Source organism: Ictalurus punctatus, chromosome 10, assembly GCF_001660625.3.
Source record: "Ictalurus punctatus breed USDA103 chromosome 10, Coco_2.0, whole genome shotgun sequence".
NCBI lineage: Eukaryota > Metazoa > Chordata > Actinopteri > Siluriformes > Ictaluridae > Ictalurus > Ictalurus punctatus.
The window spans coordinates 5,056,242-5,080,258 of record NC_030425.2 but is presented as its reverse complement, the minus strand read 5'-3'; the positions used below and the strand labels follow the sequence as shown (position 1 = coordinate 5,080,258).

Below are 24,017 nucleotides of genomic sequence, written 5' to 3'. Positions count from 1 at the left end.
CAGACTTTAATATTGCACTATGTAACCCTGACTTTCTTGGTGTGAAAGGACTGCCTGCAAGTGAAGCACAGCATTCGAGAAACGCTTAGGCCCCGATTTGCTAAACATTTCCGGGTGTAAAAATATATGCGGACTTGATCGCGCTCTCTAAACTTGCAAACTTACGGAATCTGTAGAGGATTTAGTCTTTCAGGTCGGGAAAATAGCACATGATGTCAGTTTTGTGCATTTGCTTGAAAGAATATGCCCTTTCCTACCTAATCAATGCTTTCATTTTACTAATGCTCAAAGGAGATGCTTAGGTAAGACAATTACTGTGCGAGTTAATATGAACGGAGGGCAGGTATTAAATTTGTGGAAGCTTGTTTTTCGGCAAATTCCACAATTAACTAAGTCTCGATAACGATTCTCACGTCGGATTATGTCTTGGTGAAATAATCAAAGTTTCTGTTAAAAGTACGGCTTCTTATTAATGTGACGAAGTCGGTTTCTCATCAGATATTCCGTGTACGTTTGCACATCGGATGTAAACAGCCCTTGAAAGTTTTTCATTAACCTCATGAACTCAAGTCAACACTCCATTATTTGAACTTCTTATTTTATTTTCAAATATTTTCACCGTGTCTCGTTTCAGTTTACCTTGCACTTATGGGAGTTTGATATCCGCACTATCTGCAAATATCGTCGTTCACGTACTGTTTCCTCCGACTCTGGCGTCACTGTATCACGTTCCCTGTGCTCGCTCACTGTGCGTGCGATATATCCCTCCGAGTAAATATCTAGTGATGGATTAATCTACTCGAATGCGAGTCCAAAAGAACATTATTACATTTTTGGGGAAAATGATGAATCTCATATTAGAAAAGGGGTCTGACAATAAGCTTTGTGAGCTACCAATGAGTTGCCTATTCTTTAAGAAAAGCGGTAAAAGCACCGGCGTTTATCCTGGATTGACGAGGGATTTGCAAAACCAACTGTCTGATTCTAGCAACTTTTCAAGTATTGAAAATAAATGACCTGGTGAAATCCAAGCAGTTATATGCAAGCTATATGCAGTGGTTGATTTCTTTAGCTGAACTTTAGCTTCTTTTTTTTTTTAATGCATCAGGGTTATACAGCCATTGACAGCAGTGAAACTGCTAGTCTGGCAGCTGGAATGCAAACATGTTTTGGAGCTTTAAGCTGTATTCATGGATTTCACTCAGATACCTTCTCACGAGGCAGGGATCATTCTTATCAAACGAGCCCACTGCTCCATGTGGATTAGTGAGGTTTCACTTTTTTTTTTTTCTCTCTCAAACCCTCCCTACAAACACAGGCAGGATTGCTCAGCGCTGTAGCCATGCAGAGAATTCTGCCGCTTAGCACAACGGGATAAAAATCTGTCAAATAGACCCAAACACAATGTCAAACAATTGAGCGGGACAAAGCTTCGGTGCAAGGCAGACAGTCCGATAGTCCTCAGTGGTGCCTAAGCCTGTTACATTGCCATAAACGGGAGCATTTTCTGATTCGATCGCCCTCGTGAACAGACCGGTGTTACAGTACAGACAGTTTGACTGAATGATGATAGCATTATCCCTACCATACACAGCGTTTAAACGATACGTTGTTTCCTTTGCACGATAACTGATTAGTTCACGGTGTACTCCTGAGGTTGTGAAAGTCCAGTAGGGAATTCGCATTCATTCATTGGTCCTCTCGATGCACTGTTTGCCTTGACAGAGAAACGGATGTGAGCTGGTTTTAAGTAATTAAAAGCTGCCATCCTAAAAAGGACGCACCATAGTCTGTAAATGCAATATCACTCAGCACCATGATGAGTGTGGGGGTGGGGGTGGGAAGGATCGGAGAGGGGAAATCTGCATGTGGGCCAACTCGTGTCTCTCACAGACTAAATTAATGACGGAATGGTTTCAGGCCAAATTGCGTTTTCCGATATATTTCTTTTTTTACTTTTTCATGAAGAATCTCACCATTGGACGCATGCCATGTCTTTTATTGATGGCTGAAGATGTTCATTTCCAGGCCCGTGTAAGAGGCTAGTCTGGCCCACAGAAGCATTTCCTTGTCTAAAGTGAGCTGAGCTCCTCCCTGTATCTTCAGCTCAGCCAGACAAGCAGCTCTAATTTATTGAAGGAGATTGAGTTTCACAAGCACATATACTCCCTGTGAAAGCAACTCCGATAGTTTACAGTGCAAAGGCAGCCAGATTGTGTCAGTCATCCAGATAGGCAATCCCTTTCCCCAGGCCTTCCTTGACTCCAGCTGCAATATTTATTGTCTGCTGGCCCGCTGATGGCAATAAGACAGGCTTAACTATGGGTCACTCCTGTCACCAATGAGGGTTATCCACCTTCCTGGAAGTGTAGAGGTATGATGAACACACCTGACCATAAGTTATTTGTCTTTAATGATGTGGAAGGTATATTTTGGTCTGCGTTCTTGTCTGCAAGTTCTAATGTCAGTTCTTTCACCCTCAGGTTTCTCTCAAACACATCCTTCATGGGGCTGACCGGAGCAGTCAGTGTACAACGGAACATGTCACGCGTGCTTACATCTCAGCGCGTGCACATCTGGAGGCTTCGGCGCAACGCTGTGGGCCAGCCCACCTGGGTGACCGTGGGCAGCTGGGAGGGCACGCAGCTGGATGTTGAGGAGCGAAGTCTGTGGCAGAGCTCAACCCCACGCCAACGCACCGAGGCACAAAAAGGTCACGAGGGCAGCCGCTGGAGGCCCGGCTTCCCTGTCACAGGGAGCCGCGTGCGCGTAGTCACCCTAGTCGAGCATCCGTTTGTGTTCACCAGGGAGGTGGACGAGGATGGCAACTGCCCAGCCGGACAGTACTGCCTGGATGCAGGTACCAACAGTTCGGACATGTTGGATCGTTTTTTTGCCACGCGAGCACAAGGGAATAAAACGTTTCTCCCGGCGGATTACAGCAAGTGCTGCTATGGTTACTGCATTGACCTGCTAGAAAAGCTGGCCGAGGACCTGAACTTTGAGTTTGACCTTTACATCGTGGGAGACGGGAAATATGGAGCGTGGAAAGGCGGCCAGTGGACAGGGCTGGTCGGAGACCTTCTTAGCGGCATAGCTGATATGGCCGTCACCAGCTTCAGCATCAACTCGGCACGCAGCAAAGTAATTGACTTCACCAGCCCTTTCTTCTCCACCAGCTTAGGCATCCTAGTGCGCAGCAAGGACACGGCAGCACCCATTGGAGCTTTCATGTGGCCACTGCACTGGTCCATGTGGGTGGGCATCTTCGTAGCACTTCACTTGACGGCACTCTTCCTTACCCTCTATGAGTGGAAAAGCCCGTTTGGCATGACTCCACATGGGCGTAACCGCATGAAGGTGTTCTCCTACTCCTCGGCCCTTAACCTGTGCTACGCCATCCTGTTCGGTCGCACGGTATCGAGTAAGACACCCAAGTGTTGGACAGGACGATTCCTCATGAACCTGTGGGCCATCTTTTGCTTGTTAGTCTTGTCCAGTTACACAGCCAACCTTGCCGCAGTCATGGTTGGAGAAAAGACCTTCGAAGAGCTTTCGGGTATTCATGATGCCAAAGTGAGAGTTTTATTTCACACAGGTTATTCCTAAAAGCTTTAGTCAGGTTCGCTCCATTAATACAGAGTAAGATGTATTTGACGGTCTCTACTTAAGGACTTTAAAAACACTCACAGATGCACAAAGTAAAGCTTAATACTGCTTAGGATTGTCCACAATACTTATTATCTATAAGCATTCATGAAGCCCTGTAAATGGCTTACAGTATATTCTATCTGAGTGAATAGGGAGGGGCACAGTGGCTTAGTGGTTAGCACATTAGCCTCGCACCTCCAGAGTTGCGAGTTCGATTCCCAGTGCTTTGAGGGTTTCCTCCAGGCACTCCGGTTTCCTCCCCCAGTCCAAAGACACGTCCTGATTGGTGTTTCCAAATTGAATACAGAAAGTGGATGGATGATGCAAGACAGGAAGGAGGCAACGCTATTAGCGGTAGAACGGCCGGACCAATCATTCCACCTCACCCTGAAAGAATCCTCCAGGAAACCTGGCAGAGCATTGCCGATCCCTTTGTATAAAGAAAGTGTGTGAAATAATGATCTGTTAAAAGAATCATTTTTATTCCAATACGATTTAACCATAAATACCCCAAAAACAAACCTGGTTACACTTTTACTATGTCACGTACTTACCAAAGCAGTTTGAAACATGACACGTCCCCAGACCGTTTTGCAGGCAGTGTACGCTCTATTCTATTGTGTGTCATATTGTGTTCGATACAACAAACAGAGAGAGAAAACACACATGACTGTCCAAGCCCTTTCTGCACAGCAGTCAACCTGCGAAATGACAGATTTTAGCATGAACGTAACGTAAAGTAGTCTTTACCTGCCAAAAAAGTCGCGCCTAAAAGGCACTGTTTTTAACGTGCTTTAAGGAAGTTTTATTACATACCGTGTGCTCTTATGTAGGGACCTCAAGTTGTGTTATGATGTTACAGATGTTCTCGATAGCGTAACGTGCTCTAACCACACCCTGCATACCTGAAACAGCAACTGCATTTATAATAGACTTACCCAAAAAAAAAAAAACAACGTGGAGAGAAGATGAAAGCACAAAATCTGTGGTTTATGCTTTAACGTGATAAAGCATAGTTCATTACAGCAGGGCACACCGTGATGCCCTGGGTAAATCAGACTACATCTTTGTACGACAAAGAATCGATCTGGTCTGGAAATAATCTGGAGTGCCTCGTGTTCAGACACGTTCCGTGCATGTTTATCATCCCAGCCGTATGCTGCGGTTTAGCGAGGTTTGTTTGCCCGACGTAATCAGTTGTGATCGAGGTGGTTGTTCTTGACTGTATTGCGTTTGTTAATCCACGTGTCTCCAGCTCCAGCACTCTTCCCATGGGTTCCGCTTTGGCACTGTACGTGAAAGCAGCGCTGAGGACTACATGAAGAAAAGCTTCCCCGAAATGCACGAATATATGAGGAGATTCAACGAGCCGACCACTCCGGACGGTGTCGCTACCCTCAAGTAAGAGATCACGGCTTTCGGTGAAACCAACCGAATACTCTACTGTTTTAATGGCAAAATGGAAACATTGTAAAAATTCAACCTTCGGTTAAGCTTCCGTCGAGTGTACTGTTTGATTTGAGTCGTATTGGTTATGATGCGACGGTTATATCTAGTATAGATAGAGCGCTGATGTCTAGTATAAAAGCACTGGGACATTTCATTGTTAGCTGTGGGTCAGGTGGTAGAGCGGGTTGTCGACTAATCGTACGGTTAGAGGTTCGATTCCCGGCCCACGTGACTCCGCATACGAACTGTTTTTGGGAAAGACACTGAACCCCACGTTGCTCCCGACGGCAAGTTAGCGCCTTGCGTGGCAGCTCTGCTACCGTTGGCGTGTGAGTGTGTGAATGGGTGAATGAGCCGCAGTGTAAAGCGCTATATAAGTGCAGACCATTTACCATTTGTATCACGTAGCACTCTATCCAGTTGTGGCTTGTTTGGGAACTAGTTTAATTACCAGAGCAAAAAAATAAATAGATAATTGGCCATATTGTGTCTGAAATGTCAGTAAGTTGATATTCATTTCTTTGTTTATAGAAATGCAATTGTGCTGGTGTACCGAACACCTGTGTCCTCTGAGACTCTGCGATTCGCCTATTCACAAATCATTCAGTACAACCGAGCTCTTGCCCGTGCGATGTCGTGATATTAATAACGCCACAGCGAGGTCGAATTCCCGAATCTTGATCGTTCCGACGGTGTCGATTTAACAGCGGCATTGTTTCCCATAATACCGACCTGTCGTTGTCGGTTAGTATAGCGGAGTAATATCGGGAGCATGTTTCACGGACGTTCCATTACAGTACGTTCAACGTTTCACTTTGAACGGATAAAAAGTACAACGTGGTGTCCTTGGCAAATCGTTCTGGAAGGCAATGGCGTCACACCACCTCGTTGTTGATCAGCTTCCAATAACGGCATGCCCCCGTCTTTACTTTGTTGCTTAGTTATTAACAGGAGTTCTTATCAGATCAGGGAAGAAACCGGTACCTTAATATTGACAGTAGCAGGCATTGGAATAAATAAGGTCCAAAATTTTCTCCCCGTCTCTCTCTGGATGTTTATTATTCTATGCAGGGAGAAGGTCTGGGACTCCCTGTCTGCTCACACCTGTGTCTTCTTTGTTGTTGCTGTGCTGAAGTCTGTGACACTGATTCAGGATATGTGTGTATGTGTGTGTGTGTGTATCCATGACTGGTTCCTTTGCATATATTTGGCAGTCCAGGCCTATATATATATATATATATATATATATATATATATATATGTGTATGTATGTGTGTGTGTGTATATATATATTATTAAAAAAATAGAGAGCACAGTCTTTGTTCCTACCTTTGTTTCGATTCAGTTTACTTCCTGTTTCTAGTTGGTATTGGTTTGGAGTGTTCATGCAGCTGAGCTGAACTTGGCCTCGTAACAAAGCAAATCCCCGTAATCTTACAAATTACAAAGATGAACGCACATCATAACTGTAAGCATTTATGAGCAGCCATGTGTCTTTTTTTTTTGTCATTTCATTCTAATGTATTTATTCTCTCCGGTAGCCGGTGGTATTGTGACACTAGTTTGAAAATATCTGTGCTTGTATGAGAGTAAGAACTTAAAAGGACCCGATAAAACAGAAAAATGGTCCGAGTTACCAGCTGGGTGCCAAATTTGTTATCAATCGGTGTACTCTCTTCATGTGTAGTGGGTTCGACAAACCCAATAAAACGGTCGTATCGGGAGCCGGGAATTATAATCGTACATCGGAAGCCGTATTTTGCCTTTAAAAGCAAACGTGATGTACTGTATACGCCTTTTGTCAGTTCTTTCCGCGCAGACCTGGACGTGCTGTTCACGTGGGATGAAAAACGAATACGTTCTCTTTCTGCACGATTCAATGACCTGACAGAAGTTGTTAGAAAATAGAAAATGTCGGATGCGTAAAAAAGTCTCTCCAGCTGGCTAAACTCTTTAGCATGATAGCTCTTTAATCAACGATTGTGCTGCCGTCCTTATAGCCGCTCTAGGAATTTGATCCGTCTATTGTGCATTGCTGTGTATTAATTTTCCATCTCGTTAAGGGTGACACTAGATTTATGGCTGCGCTTGCTTAGGAACAGTTAGCCTGGACAAATGATGATGGGTCCATTTGCATCTGACAGGGAGGCCGAGTCTGACTGATGAAAACCTTGCTGGGTATATTTAATCAAACAAAGAATAGCCATGTAGGGAAGGTGTGTGTGTGTGTGTGTGTACATGCGCATGCAGTTTTATAATCCTTCTCTCTTTGTGTTGTGAAGGACAGATCCCCCTAAGCTTGATGCTTTCATCATGGACAAAGCTCTGCTGGACTACGAAGTATCCATCGATGCCGACTGTAAGCTGTTGACTGTCGGCAAACCCTTCGCTATCGAAGGTTAGAAACACGCTTCTCTATCTGAACCTCCTTAGCAATATCTTCGTCATCTGGGTCACGTCGTGCGCACGTGCAAAGCAATATCCTGTAGGTTTGATAGAATTAAGTATATATTCTATTGCGCAATATGTATCCTGTTATCAGCGAAACACTGCTATGGTGTAAGAGGATAACTAACAGCGGGGGTTAGGATGTCTAAAAGCAGTGTGAAATGATTGTTTGGGAAACAGCTGGAATGGGAAGGACGGTTAGAGATGGAGCGTGATTAACCCTAGAATGGATAGGCTTTGTTAGTACAGGTAAACGTTGGGACATTTCGGAGAAAGCGTTGGGCGCGTTCGGTTAACAAGGGCGATCGGCAGCAGGTTCTCCGGTTCGCACCAACCTCACAAAAATATACAGGAAATCCACCTTTCTGTGGTAAATTGCCTGTAGGTGTGAATGAGTGTGTGAGTATGTGTGTTTGTGTGTATAGTGTCCTGTGGTGAAGTCGAGTGTGTAAACTGACTAAGATAAAGTAGTTACTGGAAATGAATGAATGAGTGGGGAAAGCCAAACTTTTTCTAAAATGTCAGAATGTCTTCAAACCAAAAGGTGTTTAAAATATATATATATATATATATATATATATATATATATATATATATATATATATATATATATATATATATATATATATATATATAATCCTCAGTCTGTCAGGTTTTCTGGTGTAATGTTTTTATATAACAAAAAAAGTGTCTACAACACTGCTGCAGCAGTTAGTCGCAAACTCAACACTGAACATCCCATAATGTTTCCTTAAAGTCCACCTGTTATGGTTTTTTAGGTATTACCTCCCATGTAGTGTGTTATCGAGCTGTTTGTGAATGTAAAAACGTCTGCAAAGTTTCACAAATCTAAGCGCACGACAAACGGAGTCATCGACTCCCGACAGAAGGAGTCGATTCTGAACAGCTGAAACGACTCGTTAGTGATTCCAGACTTTACTTCCTGTACTAACCTACGTAGGTTTGTAACACAAAACCCCGCCTCTGGCGTTCATCGGCTGCTCGCTGACAGCGCTAGACCGATCACAACAGACTGGGACGTCTGACCAATCAGAGCAGAGTACGCTTTCTGAAAGGAGGAGTTTAGAACGAATCCTTTAGAACGGATCATTTAAGGAGTCGTTTGTGACACTGGGGAGAAAAAGGTCATTCTGCAGTTTAAATTATGAGCACGTTTAAAGTGTTTTTTTGACCTCGGGTGCGTGTAAATCTATTGTATGGGATCAAAAACCCTAATAGGTGCGCTTTAATACTGAACATTGCAGGGACATTTCCTTTTTTGTAACGTTGCAGTTTAACCTTCGTAGGACTCCAGATACTTCACTGAAATTTTAGTTGAGGCAATCAGTTTGCAAACCCGATGGCACGTGTTTTTAACTCGCGTGGGTCTTCCAGACACGTCGAGACGAGCGCCGTTTTTTCCGGTTCTAAACCCGCACTGGTAGGCGTGCGTCCCTGTTTTTGGAATGAAAAGAAAGAGAGATAGAAATGGGGAGTGAGAGTTAGAACGAAGGGATGTTCTCATCTCGTGTTTTCATATTTTAAACTCCTGAGCGTATTTCATAGCTCACCAGCTTTGAAATTTGTCTGGAGGATTTCTTTCATGAGACTTTTTTTGGGCGCTATTCAAGCTCTGAGAACAGGAACAGGTTGTTTACCAAAAAAAAAAGGTACGGGAACGGTTCCACCGTTCTCTCCGGGGGAGAAAGAGGACGAAACTTCGATAGGGAGGAAGAAGAATAAACGTCCCGCTCCGGCCAACTAGTTTAAAGTTTCTCCATTTTACAAGCCCGACCCTGAGCTGAGATTAAAACGATAATTGCGCCTTTCGTCTTCTTATTGTTGTTGTTAACCTTCATTCGACCGTTTACAGCCCTCAAGATGAAAAGACATCTCAGGATACCTGGTTCAGTTAGACCGGTCCGCACAGTGCTCATGTCTTCTCTGCGTTAATTATATCACGACTGTCCTGATTGCTTGTGGCCTGATTTTCATCTTGCACTGCTGTCTCGTACAGTCAGAGTGTTTATTCGGTCCTCTACCGATTTTCAAAAGACGGAGCTTAAATTATTGGTGTGATCCAGGGCTGGAAGGCATGAATATGGCTCGGATTAAAACAAAAGCTGGTATGCGCACTCAAATCGTCACTCTTGGTAAAGAAACAAACGGGGAACATATTTGTTTGGCTTAATGGTGTTGAACAGGGAAATCTGTTCTCAAATCTCTGTACGGTTCAGCTCGTTGCTTGGTTTTGACAGGGAGGGAATGTATGAGCACGTGGTCCTGCCAGTGTTTCTCTAACTCCCACTCTGTCATTGACTCACCTTCGGTGTTTACGCTCGAGATGGAATAAATAGCACTGCGTTCGCAGCTCGATTGCGGCCCGGACTGACCCGCGTACTGTTCTGTTTTTTTGTCGGCAGGTTATGGGATCGGACTGCCCCAGAACTCGCCTCTCACGTCTAACATTTCAGAATTCATCAGCCGCTACAAATCCGACGGCTACATGGACATGCTGCACGACAAGTGGTACAAAGTGGTACCCTGTGGAAAGAGAGTCTTCGCCATGACGGAGGTGAGATTGACAGCTTCCTGCATTTTCACCGGGATAGAATTGCGCTTCCGAAATCCTAATCCTCGTGATGGATTACAAAATCCTAGGCACCTCGTCAGAATACTGATTACCTGTCTGTTGGGTTTTGTAGAGCAGTAAACAGTTTCGAATACAGTGGTACGAAAAGGTATGCGGACCGGCGTTCATTTATACATTTGACTTAAAATCGAGTTGGATTTTCACGTGTTTTACACCGATCAACAAACGCGCTCTGTCTGAACTAATAGCACACGAATGATTGTACTGTTTTGTACATATACATATAGGTCGGGGGGAAAAAATGCGTGACGCCCTGTACTACTGACTCCGAGAAACGTCGGCGAACCCGGGGTCCGATCGACGGGACGAGATCGGACGTGTGGGTTAGCGCTACTTTGACTTCTAAGAAGCACGTTCTTGCCGTTCGCAAGAAGCATCTGCTGACGCGAAGGAGAAAAAAACAGATCTCAGAAGACCTACGTTCAAGAATTGTTGAGTTGCATGAAGATGGAAAGGGTTACAAAGTTCTCTGAAAGAGCTTAGATATCCATCTCTCCACTGTTGGACAGACTGTATGTAAATGGGGACGACTTAGTAGTCTGGATACTCTGCCTAGAAGTGGAGCTCAACGCGCACACTACAGAGTTCTCATTGAGTTGAAGGGCACCGCATACCAACATGACATCATCATCCCAACGGTTCAGTTCGGTGGGCGGGGCATCGTGGTTTGGGGCTGATTTGCTGCTTTAGAGCCTGGATCACTTGCCATCATGAAGAGAAAACTGAACTCCCATGTTTATCAAGATACCCAAGAGGAGAAGATCAGGGTGGCTGCGCAACAGTGGAAGCTCAGTAGAAGTCGGGTGATGCCGCAGGACAATGATCCTAAACATCAAAGTAAATCCACTAGAGCAGTGGGGGCCCCCTTGGAGGCTGCCGGGGGCGCCCGGGGGGCCTCAACAATTTGATGCGAAAAATAAATAAATACACGATTTTTTTCTTTCTCACTCTCAGACAACCACACACACACACACACACACAATCAATTCCTAATGTAATGTAAAGATGTAATTATTAATAAAAAAAAAAAAAAGGGGGATATATTTAGAAGTCTGTATTTTAATGTGTTTTAAAGACATCTTGCATAAATAAGGGGGGCGTCGGTCAAATGTTAATGCCATTTGAGGGGCATCGCCCTGGAAAAGTTTGTGAACCCTTGCACTAGAGAATACCTTAAAAAAAAAAACAACAACAACAAAAATAATCCGCCTTTTGGAGTGGTCCAGTCAGAACCCAGACCTTAACCCCATTGAGATGCTGTGGAATGACTGCAAGAGATATTATATTATTATATATTCCTAAGAATATGGCTGAGCTGAAGCAGTTCTATAAGGAAGAGTGGTCCAAAATTCCTTCTGAACGTTGTGCAGGTCTAACCCACAGCCACTGGAAATGCTCGGTTGAGATTACTGCTACCAAAGGAGGATCAATCTAAGTGTTCTCTTCCTTTTTTCCACAGCACTGTAAATGTTTAACGGGATGTGTTCAGTAAAGATATGACCGATTAGAATTGTTTGTTGTTAGTGTGCTTAAACTAACAACACTACGTCTACACTTTGATTAGGTTGAGATCACGTTTTAAGACCGATTATTGCAGACGCAACTAATTCCAAAGGGTTCGCGTACTTTTTCTCGCCACCGTATAAAGTCGGAGTTTGCGATTTGAGACACGGTTCAGAATAATAATAATCACAACAATGGTGGAAAGCAGAGCTTGTGAGCGCTTGCCACGCACGTGAAAAGTCATACGTCTAAAGCATATAAAGTATAAACCAGGCTGAACACGACACACCCCATCATGTTTTATTCCTTATGTATCATTCGAAGCTGGAGGTATGTCAAGAAATGTGAACTCACCCTTCCCACTAGACTGGTGCATGGAATACTCCTTTGGTTTGTAGCCACTTGTGTTACATTTATGTGACTGACATAATAAAAGGCTCGTGTTACAGTAGTCCTACATTATAAAAATGGAATTGAAAGAAATAGTCAAAGCTTGAGGTTGAGGAAAATTCATAATGTCCATTTGGGAACCCCTGGACTAATCTAGTCTAATTTTTCATTTCAAATCTATGCTCATGATGGCCCCCTAGTGGCCGAGGCTGCTGGGCACGTTCCCAGTTGGCATGGTTGTTAATCTGTCCCTGCTTAAAGCCAGTTATTTGAAGGAAAAGGAAAAAAAGAAAGAAAAAAACACACACGATTGCAATATTTCTATGAACGAAAGCTCAACAAATCATATCCAAGTTTGTACCCAGTGGAAATTCCATATAGTATAGATTTAACTCCTTTCTAAGTAAGTTATTTATAACTCCTATTGCTAACAGGATAACAGGGGAATATTCCCCCTTCGTCTGCACAGATGTAACTGCAGGCCATCTGTCATGAGCCACTGGACCATGTTATTGTGCAATTATTTGCTGTTTAACCTGATCAAACAATGCCACGGAGATGTTTTAAAGAAAGACTGGGAGGGGCGGGGGGAGAGCAGAAAACATATGAAGATAAAGCTTATGCCATCTGCTCTGGGACACAGTTATACCCAGGTAGCCAATTATTGAACATTCAACAAACCAACCATATATATATATATTTTTTTTTTTTTAAATAAATGTGTCTTTTCTGCCTTGTCCAGATCGACCTTCATGTCAATACAATGCAGACCTTCATCCTCAGCGTCAGTTCCTTTGTCATATTGAGTTCCTGCTATAGAAAGTTCTGCTATATCGTCATCATCTCTCGTCAGACGCGTGCTCTCGATTAGGTATAAAAACAAAGCCTTCCGATCCTGGAGTAAATGACATATTGAGATCTTATTAATCCTTTGGCATTTGTAATGACCTTGAGAGGCTCCTGTAATCTCCTCCGCCAGTACGTTAACGTCACGCTTCCGAAATATGTACCCCAGCGTGCAAAAAAAATTCGCAGTTAATTGAGGGCAAAATTACCATGGCCTCAGCTAAAACGATTATGCTTATCGTTCCATTTTGAAATCCTCCTGCTTTTAATGGCATCCGCTAGACATTGATAAAGTGGCAGGGTGTTGGGAGATCGTTTGAAGAGCTCGAGAAGTGCACCAAACACATCGGCCTTGTGTTTTCACTCAATCCTAAGGAGGATTGTAGGTGTTAATATGGTTGGGGTTGGGTTTTTTTTTTTTTGGGTCATCGGATCAAATCCGGCTTAAAGAACAGCTTGTTTTTTTTGTTTTTTTTTAAACCTGGACATATTGTGCTGTACCTGGTTCCCTGACCCTGAAATGGAGTCTGGGTCATGGCCGTGAAAGCAAGAAATCCTAAGCGAGGAACATTGTTTTTCAGGAGTCATTGTGCTTAGCTTTCGCCTTAATGTAAATCTGGCACAACCAAACTGGTATTATGTGAATTCTAGAACCAGTGAATGAAACAATCAGGAATTCCTAGATGAATAAAGTGAATTATGGGCAGTTGATTGGTGAGTAATTGGTTTCATTAATAAAGAGCCGGTTATGTCAGTATTGCTGACGTTCATATTTCAAAACATTTCTGGTATCGTTTTTTTTTTCTAACAGTATTATACTATATTATTGATTCAGTTACAAATTGTTTTTTTTTTTTTTGTGGACCTAATCTCAGAGAAGGGCTCACTCTTTCAGGATCAGAGGCACAGAGGGCGGTGACATGTGCAGCCACGGGATCGAAATTCTTTTCCCGAAGTGGTTTAGAAATAGAGCTTGACCTGGGCAGTGTGATCAGCGAACCAAAGTCCGATCTTATCAGGAATAGAGGATTTGAAGGACCACTGAAGGCGGGGAGTCGGTATTCTACTGCGGTCTTCTCCAGCTCCTTTGCTGACGACCTCGGGTCAAACGGAGCGGAGGAGGCACCCGCCATTCCCGAGAGATTTCCTCCTCCGTTCTCGTTCTCCATTTTCACATTGTGACATTGGAGTCGTTTGTGACCAAGACACAATGGTGAAGCTATTTATGGTCATCCTTTGTTAATTAAAGAAAAAAAAAAAACAAAACACTCCGTGCAAGACGTCTCGGGGATTTATGTTCCGTTTTCTTCATAATCTAAAACTAGTCCTCGGACGGAGACCATCATTTCACAGTGTTTATTCTCGGATTTATATCAAATAAAATACAAATTTAAAAAAATCTTATTATGTACGGCGCTGAATGCTGCTCAGACGCACGGATTGGCAAAAACACATGAAATGTATGTTGATATATGATATAAAATGAAATCCAAAAAGGTGAATGTTTATGATTGAACTGCAAAATAATCGTAAATCGTGAAGGAAAAACGGCATCATTTGCCAAATGAGTTAATAAATGTAATATTAGGATTCTGATGCTAGTTATCCTTCAGAAACCTCTCTGCTGACATGAATGTTCAGTCAGTTGTACTGGCTTTTTGGTGTGTAAAATATTACTGTACCATGAAGGTTAACCTGCTGACCTCGATTAACATAACTACAAGCTCCTACTCTGCTAGCTAGCATCCAATGTGCTAGCTAGTAAGAAAGTATGCAGTGTAGAGTGGCTCATTGGCAGTCATGTGAAATCTTGGGAAGAAGTAAATCAATAGGTTTGAGTTGATAAGCGTGTAGGTGGGTCAAAGCTGATGCGCTATTCATGTGTGCACAAGCAGACGGTGTTGCTTTTGATGTGTTGAAAATGTTGCAGTCTTTACAGGGTTTTTTTTTATATATATATATATATATATACCAGTTTTTGTGGTATTTACTACTTCAGAAGTTGACATTTTTTGACATCTGAATGTGGCCTGCTGAAAAAAACAAAAACAGACAATAGAAACTCTCATAATGTTTGTAATGGTTATAATGGGCGGGGCGGTTGTGGATCAGGTGGTAGAGCGGGTTGTACGCTAATCGTACAGTTGGCGGTTCGATTCCCGGCCCACGTGACTCCACATACCGAAGTGTCCTTGGGTGAGACACTAAACCCCGAGTTGCTCCCAATAGCAAGTTAGCGCCTTGCATGGCAGCTCTGCTACCACTGGTGTGTGTGTGTGTGTGTGAGTGGGTGAATGAGACACAGTGTAAAGCGCTTTGGATAAAAGCGCTATATAAGTGCAGACTATTTACCATAATGGGTATTGGTTTTAATGGCAACCGTAATGGTCCCTGGTAATTGGTTGCCTTCTATTGGTGGCATGTTATGTCTCGTGGATATCATTACGGATCCGTAAAGGTAATGGTTTTAATGGTTTTCTGATGGTTTGTAATGGTATTTATAATGGAAACAGCCCATTGTGCCCTACTGGAAAAAAAAACCAATACAAACCCTTATAGAATTTGTAATGGTTATAATGGGAATGCTATTGGTTTTAATGGCAACTGTAATGGTCCCTGTGGGTCTCTACTGGTAAGTGGTTGCCTTCTGTTGGTGGCATGTTATGTGTCGTGGATATCATTAAGGACCAGTAAAGGTAATGGTTAGCTGATGGTTTGTAATGGTATTTATAATGGAAACAGCCCAATGTGCCCTACTGAGGAAAAAAAAAAACCCTCATAGAATTTGTAATGGTTGTAATGGTATTTGTAGTAGAAACCATTAGAATTTCTGTCATGGTTTCTGTTGGGGTTTTTTTTTTTTTTTTTTTTTTTCTTTTCAGCAGGGTGGCCAAACCCATGGAAATGAAGTTCACGGTCAGAGTAATTACGATGTAATTTACGTAAACGTAATATAAACGCTAATATTCCTGACAATTTTGTTTTATTCACACTGTCTCTCTAAGACCTAAGGACAACATGCTGGCTAACTAAACCGTCGCGTCAGTCATTAGCTAGATATTAGTCGCCGTCCATAATATTCTGGTTGCCTGGCAACATTGTTCTCATGATTGATCTCGCATTAGTTTTACATGAAGTCACCACACAAAGTATTTTCTCTATGCGGTGGTGCAGCGGGTAGCGTTGCCGCCGCATTGCTCCGGGGTCCCCGGTTCAGTGTGGGTTGCTGTCTGTGCAGAGTTTAGCATATTCTTCCTGTGTATGCGTGGGCTTCCTCTGGGTTTTCCGGTTCCCTCTCACCTCCCAAAAACATGCTGGTAGGTCTATCGGCTAGGCTAAATTTCCTGTTAATGGGAGTGAGTGTGTGTGTGTGTGTGTGTGTGTGTGTGTGTGTGTGTGTGTGTGTGTGTGTGTGTGTGTGTGTGTGTGTGTGTGTGTGTGTGTGTGTGTGTGTGTGTGTGTGTGTGTGTGTGTGTGTGTGTGTGTGGTCTGAGAGTTTCAAATTGCTTGACAACTCCAAGACTCGTTGTATATGAGCATGGCTTCGATTTCAATTAGACATAGTTATTATTATTATTTTCAATTCCAATTAGTTCTAGTCAGTAGGATCCGTTCTCCATCTTGAGAGGACGCTGTACATCTTTGCAATAAATCCTGTGTACCATGTTACAGATGAAACCTCAGCTGCCCTGAGACTGACAGAAATACAATGCCCCCTACTGCTTGGTTGGGGTATTGCATGGACACTTCAAAGGGGCTTTTTCAAAGGGATTTGAGGTTTCATCCCTCTGACAGAGACAAGACACCTAGGGCTCAGAACTGCTATTGCACAAAAGCCTTCCAATATCCGCGCATTCATTCTTCAGCTTATCTCACACAACGTTCAGGAACGCATGGAGCATTTGTACAGATATATTTAATTCTTACACTTTTTTTTTTTTTTTTTTTTTTTTTTAAATCAGCAGCTTGCTGAAAGTTCCTTTTCAGTAGAAATAAAGTGCTTTATTTATCCCTAGGTCTGTGTAGGTCCATATTGGTAATGTAATCTGCTGCCTGTAATTGATCTGTCCCATGTGGATTAATTTCCTGCTTGTCTGTGCATTGCTGAGAGTTTCTTATGATTACACATCATGATTCTTTCAATGGGGGGATTGTGGCTTAGCACGGTTGCCTGAGATCGAGGGTTGGGGGTTTGAATCCTGCCTCTGCCCTGCGTGTGAAGAGAAAACATGTTCTCCCTGTGCATTGAAGGTTTCCTCCGGGTACTCCGGTTTCCTCCCCCAGTCCAAAGACACGCGTTGTAAGCTGATTGGCGTTTCCAAATTGTCCATAGTGTGTGAATGTGGATGCGATTGTGCCCTGCGATGGATCAGCACCCCTGCCAGGGACCCAGGCTCCCTGCGACCCTGTGTAGGATAAGCAGTACAGAAAATGGTTGGATTCTTTCATTCAGTTCAATTCAATTCAATGTTATTCGTATGGCACTTTTTTTTTTTACAATAGACATTGTGACAGTAGCTTTACTGAAATCCAGATGTGGATTTCAATCTCTAATGAGCAAGCCAGAGGTGATGGTGGCAAGCTGTATAATATAACTAAGTAGGGATGCATTGATGCAGTATTTCAGACCGAATACGAGTACATGTTTTTGGTCCTCAATAATACGGATAGTGAAATGAGTAATCTACTTAAGATTAGCAATCAGGGGCTTCCTAGAAGTCTGTATTTAGCTCTGTCTGTGTTTATCCAGAGCGACTTACATTTATCTCATTTATACATCTGAGCAATTGAGGGTTAAGGGCCTCGCTCAAGGGTCCAACAGTGGTAGCTCAGCAGCGCTGGGGCTTGAACTCCTGACCTTCTGATCAGTCACCCAGAGCCTTTAACCACTGAACCAGCCCTGTTCTACCATTTGAAATAGTATCTTCAAGAGAGCGCACGAGTCAGGGCGAGCCAAGTGCACAAAGCGGTATCGGCGAGAACGCTCATTTAAAATGAGCCAACAACGTGTAGTCCTGGTAGCGCTCAGTGCTCGCAGAAGTGAACTGCTTTCTCACGTGACAGTTTCTCCGCACGCTCATGTTCTACACTCACCCATACCTAAATGTGCGGTTTGTTTAAAAGTGCTTCATCTTCTAGACATTTCCCAAATGTGCTGCATATAATCATGTGACGTAATTCCATTTTCCGTATTTCTTAGGATTCTGATCCAAATAACAGTATTGTAACGTGTGACTTCTCCCTGCAGACGCTGCAGATGGGTATCCAGCATTTCTCAGGGTTGTTCGTGTTGCTGTGTGTGGGAGTGACTGGGGCGTTACTCACTCTCGCGGGTGAACACGCCTTCTACCGTCTGGTCCTGCCTCACATCCGCCGTCGGCAGAAATTCAAGTACTGGCTCCATACCAGCCAGGTGAGACTCCATCGTATGCGTATCTTTATCCGAGGGTCTAGACCACCTGTGTAAGGTTTTGACTCTGCCCACTGTCGGCATAACGCAGCTTTAATGATAGCATGGTCGTGGCTCCTTAAGACTTACACTAGAGTTGTCATTATATTTGCGCAAAGGTTCGTTTGTTAGTTAGTTAGCGGATTAAGTTGGATCAGATGTGTTGAGAGCAGGGAAAACAGTCAAATGTGCAGGACAAGAGGAGCACCAGGAGCAGGGATGGGAACCTGTGCTCTCACTAGTGATTAGTGATGTGAAGCCAGAGAGGAGAGCGGTGGAACTGAGAACATGTTCATACATTTAAAATAGTCAGCATAACCAGGCATTTTGTCTATGTCTATCTATCTATCTATATATTTATTTATTTATTTATTTATTTTAAATAGGAGTCATTCTGTTACTTGTTCTTTATGACCATTTCACATTTTCTTTAAATAACCTGTAATTGTTTTTCCAAACTTTTTAGTTTGTTTTGTGCGGTACTGAGAAAAGTAACAATCTGTAGCAAATTCTGAAAGGTATGACATATGTTCATATTTATTAATTAATTATTGCAGTGCCCAAACTTAAGTCTGCAAAGAAAAAGACTGCCATCTGGTGGCAGAAGAGTGTAAACGTGGAAAAACGTGGAAGCAGGTCGTTTGGTGCTTCCAGGGTCTGTGGGTTTCTCGCAGGTCCATCAGTTCGCTCTGATGCAGTGAGCAAGACTCTGACCCGAGCTGTGCGTTTGAACATTTCATTACAGTGGAATTAAACGTACAATTCTTTGTCACGTAATTACAGTGAAATTCTTTTCTTCACTTCATAGCACATCCCAGCTGGTTAGGAAGTGCAGGATCAGCCATGATACAGTGCTCCTGAGGCAGTTTAAAAGCTTCCATCAAGGGCCCAACAGTGGTGACCTCCAACCTTCTGAGAGAGGGGGAAGAAAAGAGAGAGAAAGAAAGAGGGATGAAAAGAGAGGGGAAGGAAAGAGTGGGGAAAGAGAGGGAAGGAAAGAGAGTGGGAAGGAGAGAGAAAGAAGGAAAGAGAGGGAAGGAAAGAAGAAAAAGAGCGGGAAGGAAAGAGAGGGGAAGAGAGAGAAAGAGAGGGGGGAGGAGAGAAAGCAAAAGAGGGAAGGAAAGAGTGGGAAGGAAGGAGAGAGAGGGGGAAGGAAAGAGAAAACAAAAGAGGGAAGGAAAGAGAGGGAAGGAAAGAAAGAAAGATGGAAGGAAAGAGAGGGAAGGAAAGAGAGTGGGAAGGAGAGAGAAAGAAAGAGTGGGAAGGAAAAAAGAAAGAGGGAAGAGAGAAAGTAAGAGAGAGGGAAGGAAAGAAGAAAAAGAGCGGGAAGGAAAGAGAGGGAAAGAAAGAGAGAGAGCGGGGGAAGGAGAGAAAGCAAAAGAGGGAAGGAAAGTGAGAGCGGGAAGGAAAGAAGAAAAAGAGTGGGAAGGAAAGAGAAAGTAAGAGAGAGAGGGAAGGAAAGAAGGAAAAGAGGGAAGGAAAGAGAGGGAAAGAAAGAAAGAGAGGGAAGGAAAGAGGGAAAGAAAGAAAGAGAGGGAAGGAAAGAGAGGGAAAGAGAAAGAGAGCGAAGGAAAGAGAAAGAGGGAAGGAAAGAGAGGGAAAGAAAGAGAGAGAGGGAAGGAAAGAGGGAAAGAAAGAAAGAGAGGGAAGGAAAGAGAGGGAAAGAGAAAGAGAGGGAAGGAAAGGGAGAAAGAAAGAAAGAGAAAGAGAGAGAGGGAAGGAAAGAGAGGGAAAGAGAAAGAGAGGGAAGGAAAGAGAGGGAAAGAGAAAGAGAGGGAAAGAAAGAAAGAGAGGGAAGGAAAGAGAGGGAAAGAGAAAGAGAGGGAAGGAAAGGGAGAAAGAAAGAAAGAGAAAGAGAGCAAGAGAGAGAGATTGATTTGACTTACCTTAAAGAAGACATGGCCGTGGAAAGGACAGAAAGAAAAACTTTGAGACACTGACTAGTTGTACAAGGATGGGTTTAGCACTGACCACATGCATGCAACCCTTTCCAGAACGCCTAATGAAAAGGGCGATCTCTGGTCAGTGAGATACAGGGGTTGGTTGGTCAGTCAGTGGGTTGGTTGGTCAGTGAGATACAGGGGTTGGTTGGTCAGTGAGATACAGGGGTTGGTTGGTCAGTGGGTGGTTGTTCAGTCAGTCAGTGGGTGGTTGGTCAGTGAGATACGGGGGTGGTTGGTCAGTGAGATACAGGGGTTGGTTGGTCAGTGAGATACAGGGGTTGGTTGGTCAGTGGGTGGTTGGTCAGTGAGATACGGGGGTGGTTGGTCAGTCAGTGGGTGGTTGGTCAGTGAGATACGGGGGTGGTTGGTCAGTCAGTGGGTGGTTGGTCAGTGAGATACGGGGGGTGGTTGGTCAGTCAGTGGGTGGTTGGTCAGTGAGATACGGGGGTGGTTGGTCAGTCAGTGGGTGGTTGGTCAGTGAGATACGGGGGTTGGTTGGTCAGTGAGATACAGGGGTTGGTTGGTCAGTGGGTGGTTGGTCAGTGAGATACGGGGGTGGTTGGTCAGTCAGTGGGTGGTTGGTCAGTGAGATACGGGGGTGGTTGGTCAGTCAGTGGGTGGTTGGTCAGTGAGATACGGGGGGTGGTTGGTCAGTCAGTGGGTGGTTGGTCAGTGAGATACGGGGGTGGTTGGTCAGTCAGTGGGTGGTTGGTCAGTGAGATACGGGGGGTGGTTGGTCAGTGAGATACGGGGGTGGTTGGTCAGTGAGATACGGGGGTGGTTGGTCAGTCAGTCAGTGGGTGGTTGGTCAGTGAGATACAGGGGTTGGTTGGTCAGTCAGTGGGTGGTTGGTCAGTGAGATACGGGGGGTGGTTGGTCAGTGGGTGGTTGGTCAGTCAGTTACGGGGGTGGTTGGTCAGTGAGATACGGGGGGTGGTTGGTCAGTCAGTGAGATATGGGGGTTGGTCGGGACCTCCACGGCACAAAGTGAGGAGAAAGACGTGTTCAAAACTCAATCCTGTCATTTAATAATACCATGATTAGAAACATTATTATATTACGTTATTAAAAAAAAGCATATATATATATATATATTACTCAAAACCATGTTGGTAGGTGGACTGGCTATTCCAACTTACCGTTAGGTGATCTGTGTGTGTGTGTGCGCACGTGTGTGTGTGTGTGTGTGAGAGAGACTGTATTTCTGCCCTGGTGTTCCTGGCATAAGCTCCAGGTCCACTGCAACCTTGACCAGGATGAAGTGTTTGCTGAAGATAAATGAATAATTCTCAGGTCTTATTGATTTTCAGAGCAGAACACTTTCATTTGAGATAATTGCTCGTTTTATTACAGAAAATTCACCGAGCGCTGAATATGACTTACGAGGACGTAAAACGACAGAGAGCCAATTCAGAGAAAAGGTATTGACTTTTTAAAGTGGAGATCTCACTTTAATTCCGACTGTCTTTTTGCCTCGTTTTTAAACAAAGTCCATCACAAGTCACACGTTTTTTTTTTTTCTTTCTCTTTTCCACGTTGATTATTATTGTTAATAATGTAACTTAGGATCAGTTTCTAATGCTGGTGTACTAATCTGATTATATTCTGTATAGCTGTAATATTCAGAAGTCCCAGCCGGTACAACCTCCACCACCTCCGCCGCCCGGATCTTTCGCCAAGTGGAACAACGAGAGCAGCCGGGCAGCCAAAGAGCTCAAGGACAACAAGAGGGTTCACTTTAACCTGGAGACGCTGAACACACGCCGCCTCCTCGCCCGTGTAATCGCAGAGGGTGGTCAGGGTGCTTCGGGATCTGCGTCTGGAGCCGGAGCCGGATCCGTTCCCGGTGGAAGTCAGGTATCGAGAGCGTGTGAAAACGGTGGGCCGGCGCCTCTACAGCAACTCCCATCCTCTCCACCTCACTCGACAGACCCTCCCAAGGACGGAGAGCTGGAGCAGCTGCAGGAGAAGATCGAGGAGATCCGTGGTCAGCTGAGGGACGCTCTGGCCCGCCGGGCTCAACTTCAGACTGCTCTCGCCAAAGAGCGCGCTGCTGCTGTGATTCCGCTGAGCCAGGAAGGACCACCCACAGTCACAGCCACAATTTGCCGCTCCCTCGTCAAAGATCTGGAAGGAAAAAGGTGATGCCGTCGCTTTCGGCGCAGCACAGGAGGGAACACCGCGACGGACAACCGAAGGTTTTCGATATCGATCCAAAGGCTTCCACTGATGCCAAGAATCTGCTGCAGTCCTCATGCTACAGCATCATCAGGCTCTGGGGCACTGTCAGGCTTATGAGAACAGCAAGGGAACACGGATTTGCCCGTTTTTCTAAAGCCATTCAGAACTCCAGCACCCGATGAGAAACGAATACCCAAGAGAGAAATGTAGGCCTAGAGACATCCAAAGCTCTCTGGATATCAGGCAGGACACATCAGCATGGCTATGTCATGTTTCCTCTTGTGTAGAGATTATGCACAGGATTTCTACATGCTCTTCTCTGCGGATGTGTTTTTGGGGTTTATGGGAGAACTGGCTTGGGGATTTGAAACATGACCTAAAATCTGACAATAGTTAAGAAGAAGAAAAAAAAAAAAACACTTGGTGGGTTTTAAATGTTTTCTTCAATGATGCAGTATTTGATCTGAAATTATAGTATTGTTAACTGGGCCTGGATGTTTTTCACAAATAAAGTCTAATATAAGAATGGCTAATGACCGTTTGTTATTATGAATTCTTCGGGGTGAACGCGGTCGTGACTCGATATTATCGCAGGAGGTCAGAAAACCGGACGGGATCTCTATAGGATGCTTTTTTTAAACCTGTTCAAATTTAAACTCGTCCACAATCACGGGCAGCGTTCTGGTTTCGAGCGTTACGTCAGAGGTCACCATGTGACCCTGTTGACCGTTTTCCTCTCAATCACAACCATTATGTCAGCGATTCGAAACCTGAAGGTAAGAACTCCTAGACTGTCTTCATTTAAACAGCGTTCAATGTGTTTTAAGAACTATAAAGCTACACCTGCCTGACCAGGCAAGCGATACAACTTACTTTCATTTGAAAAAATATATATTTTTATCATAAATTAAATCCTAAAATCCTACAATATTTTCCTCAAAGTGAAGCCGCAGGGGTCCATGAAGCAAAGCCTGGGGAACTTCTCATTTGGTTACAATGGTGGAAATGACAGGAAGTAAAAAATTTTTGGTTCGTTTGTTTTAAATCTCCGTCACCGATAAATAACCAAAATATTTTAATCTACACGTTTAAATAATGTGGCCACTTTCTTTTTAATGTCAAATAATTCTGTACCGAGGAGGTCTGTGACTGTAAAACGTTTGAACTCTAGCCAGTAAGTTGCTCCTAAATCATCATCATCATCATCATCATCACAAGCATTATTGTCAGACTTGGAAAATATATGTCTGTACGTACATCTTCAGAAAGAAAAAACCAAAAATCATTACGATTTTTTAACAAACGATTAATACTGAAATCATAATTCACTTTTATAAGTAGATTTTGTGTGTCCAATCATAGTAGCTAGGATGCTCATTTGCAGCATTTTACTGTGTTATATTTGCACCAAGCTAATAGTGGATCATATACATTGCGTATATAAGTATAAGTTAGTTGGATGTTTCATAAACCCACCAATAAATATCAATGGCAATTCGGTAGG

At 43.8% G+C, this 24,017-nt stretch overlaps 1 protein-coding gene across 1 annotated transcript in view; it reads left to right on the top strand.

The window, feature by feature from the left end:
* grin3bb (glutamate receptor, ionotropic, N-methyl-D-aspartate 3Bb) overlaps nt 1-23,809 on the top strand; it is a 61,212-nt gene extending 37,403 nt beyond the window's left edge. The window contains exons 3-9 of the mRNA XM_017477617.3: nt 2,484-3,576; nt 4,907-5,052; nt 7,383-7,498; nt 9,972-10,123; nt 18,189-18,353; nt 21,686-21,753; nt 21,946-23,809. Of these exons, the coding sequence (XP_017333106.1) occupies nt 2,484-3,576; nt 4,907-5,052; nt 7,383-7,498; nt 9,972-10,123; nt 18,189-18,353; nt 21,686-21,753; nt 21,946-22,477 (2,272 nt within the window). The 3' untranslated portion in view covers nt 22,478-23,809. The remainder of the gene's footprint in view (nt 1-2,483; nt 3,577-4,906; nt 5,053-7,382; nt 7,499-9,971; nt 10,124-18,188; nt 18,354-21,685; nt 21,754-21,945) is intronic.
* Nucleotides 23,810-24,017: the final 208 nt, after the last annotated feature.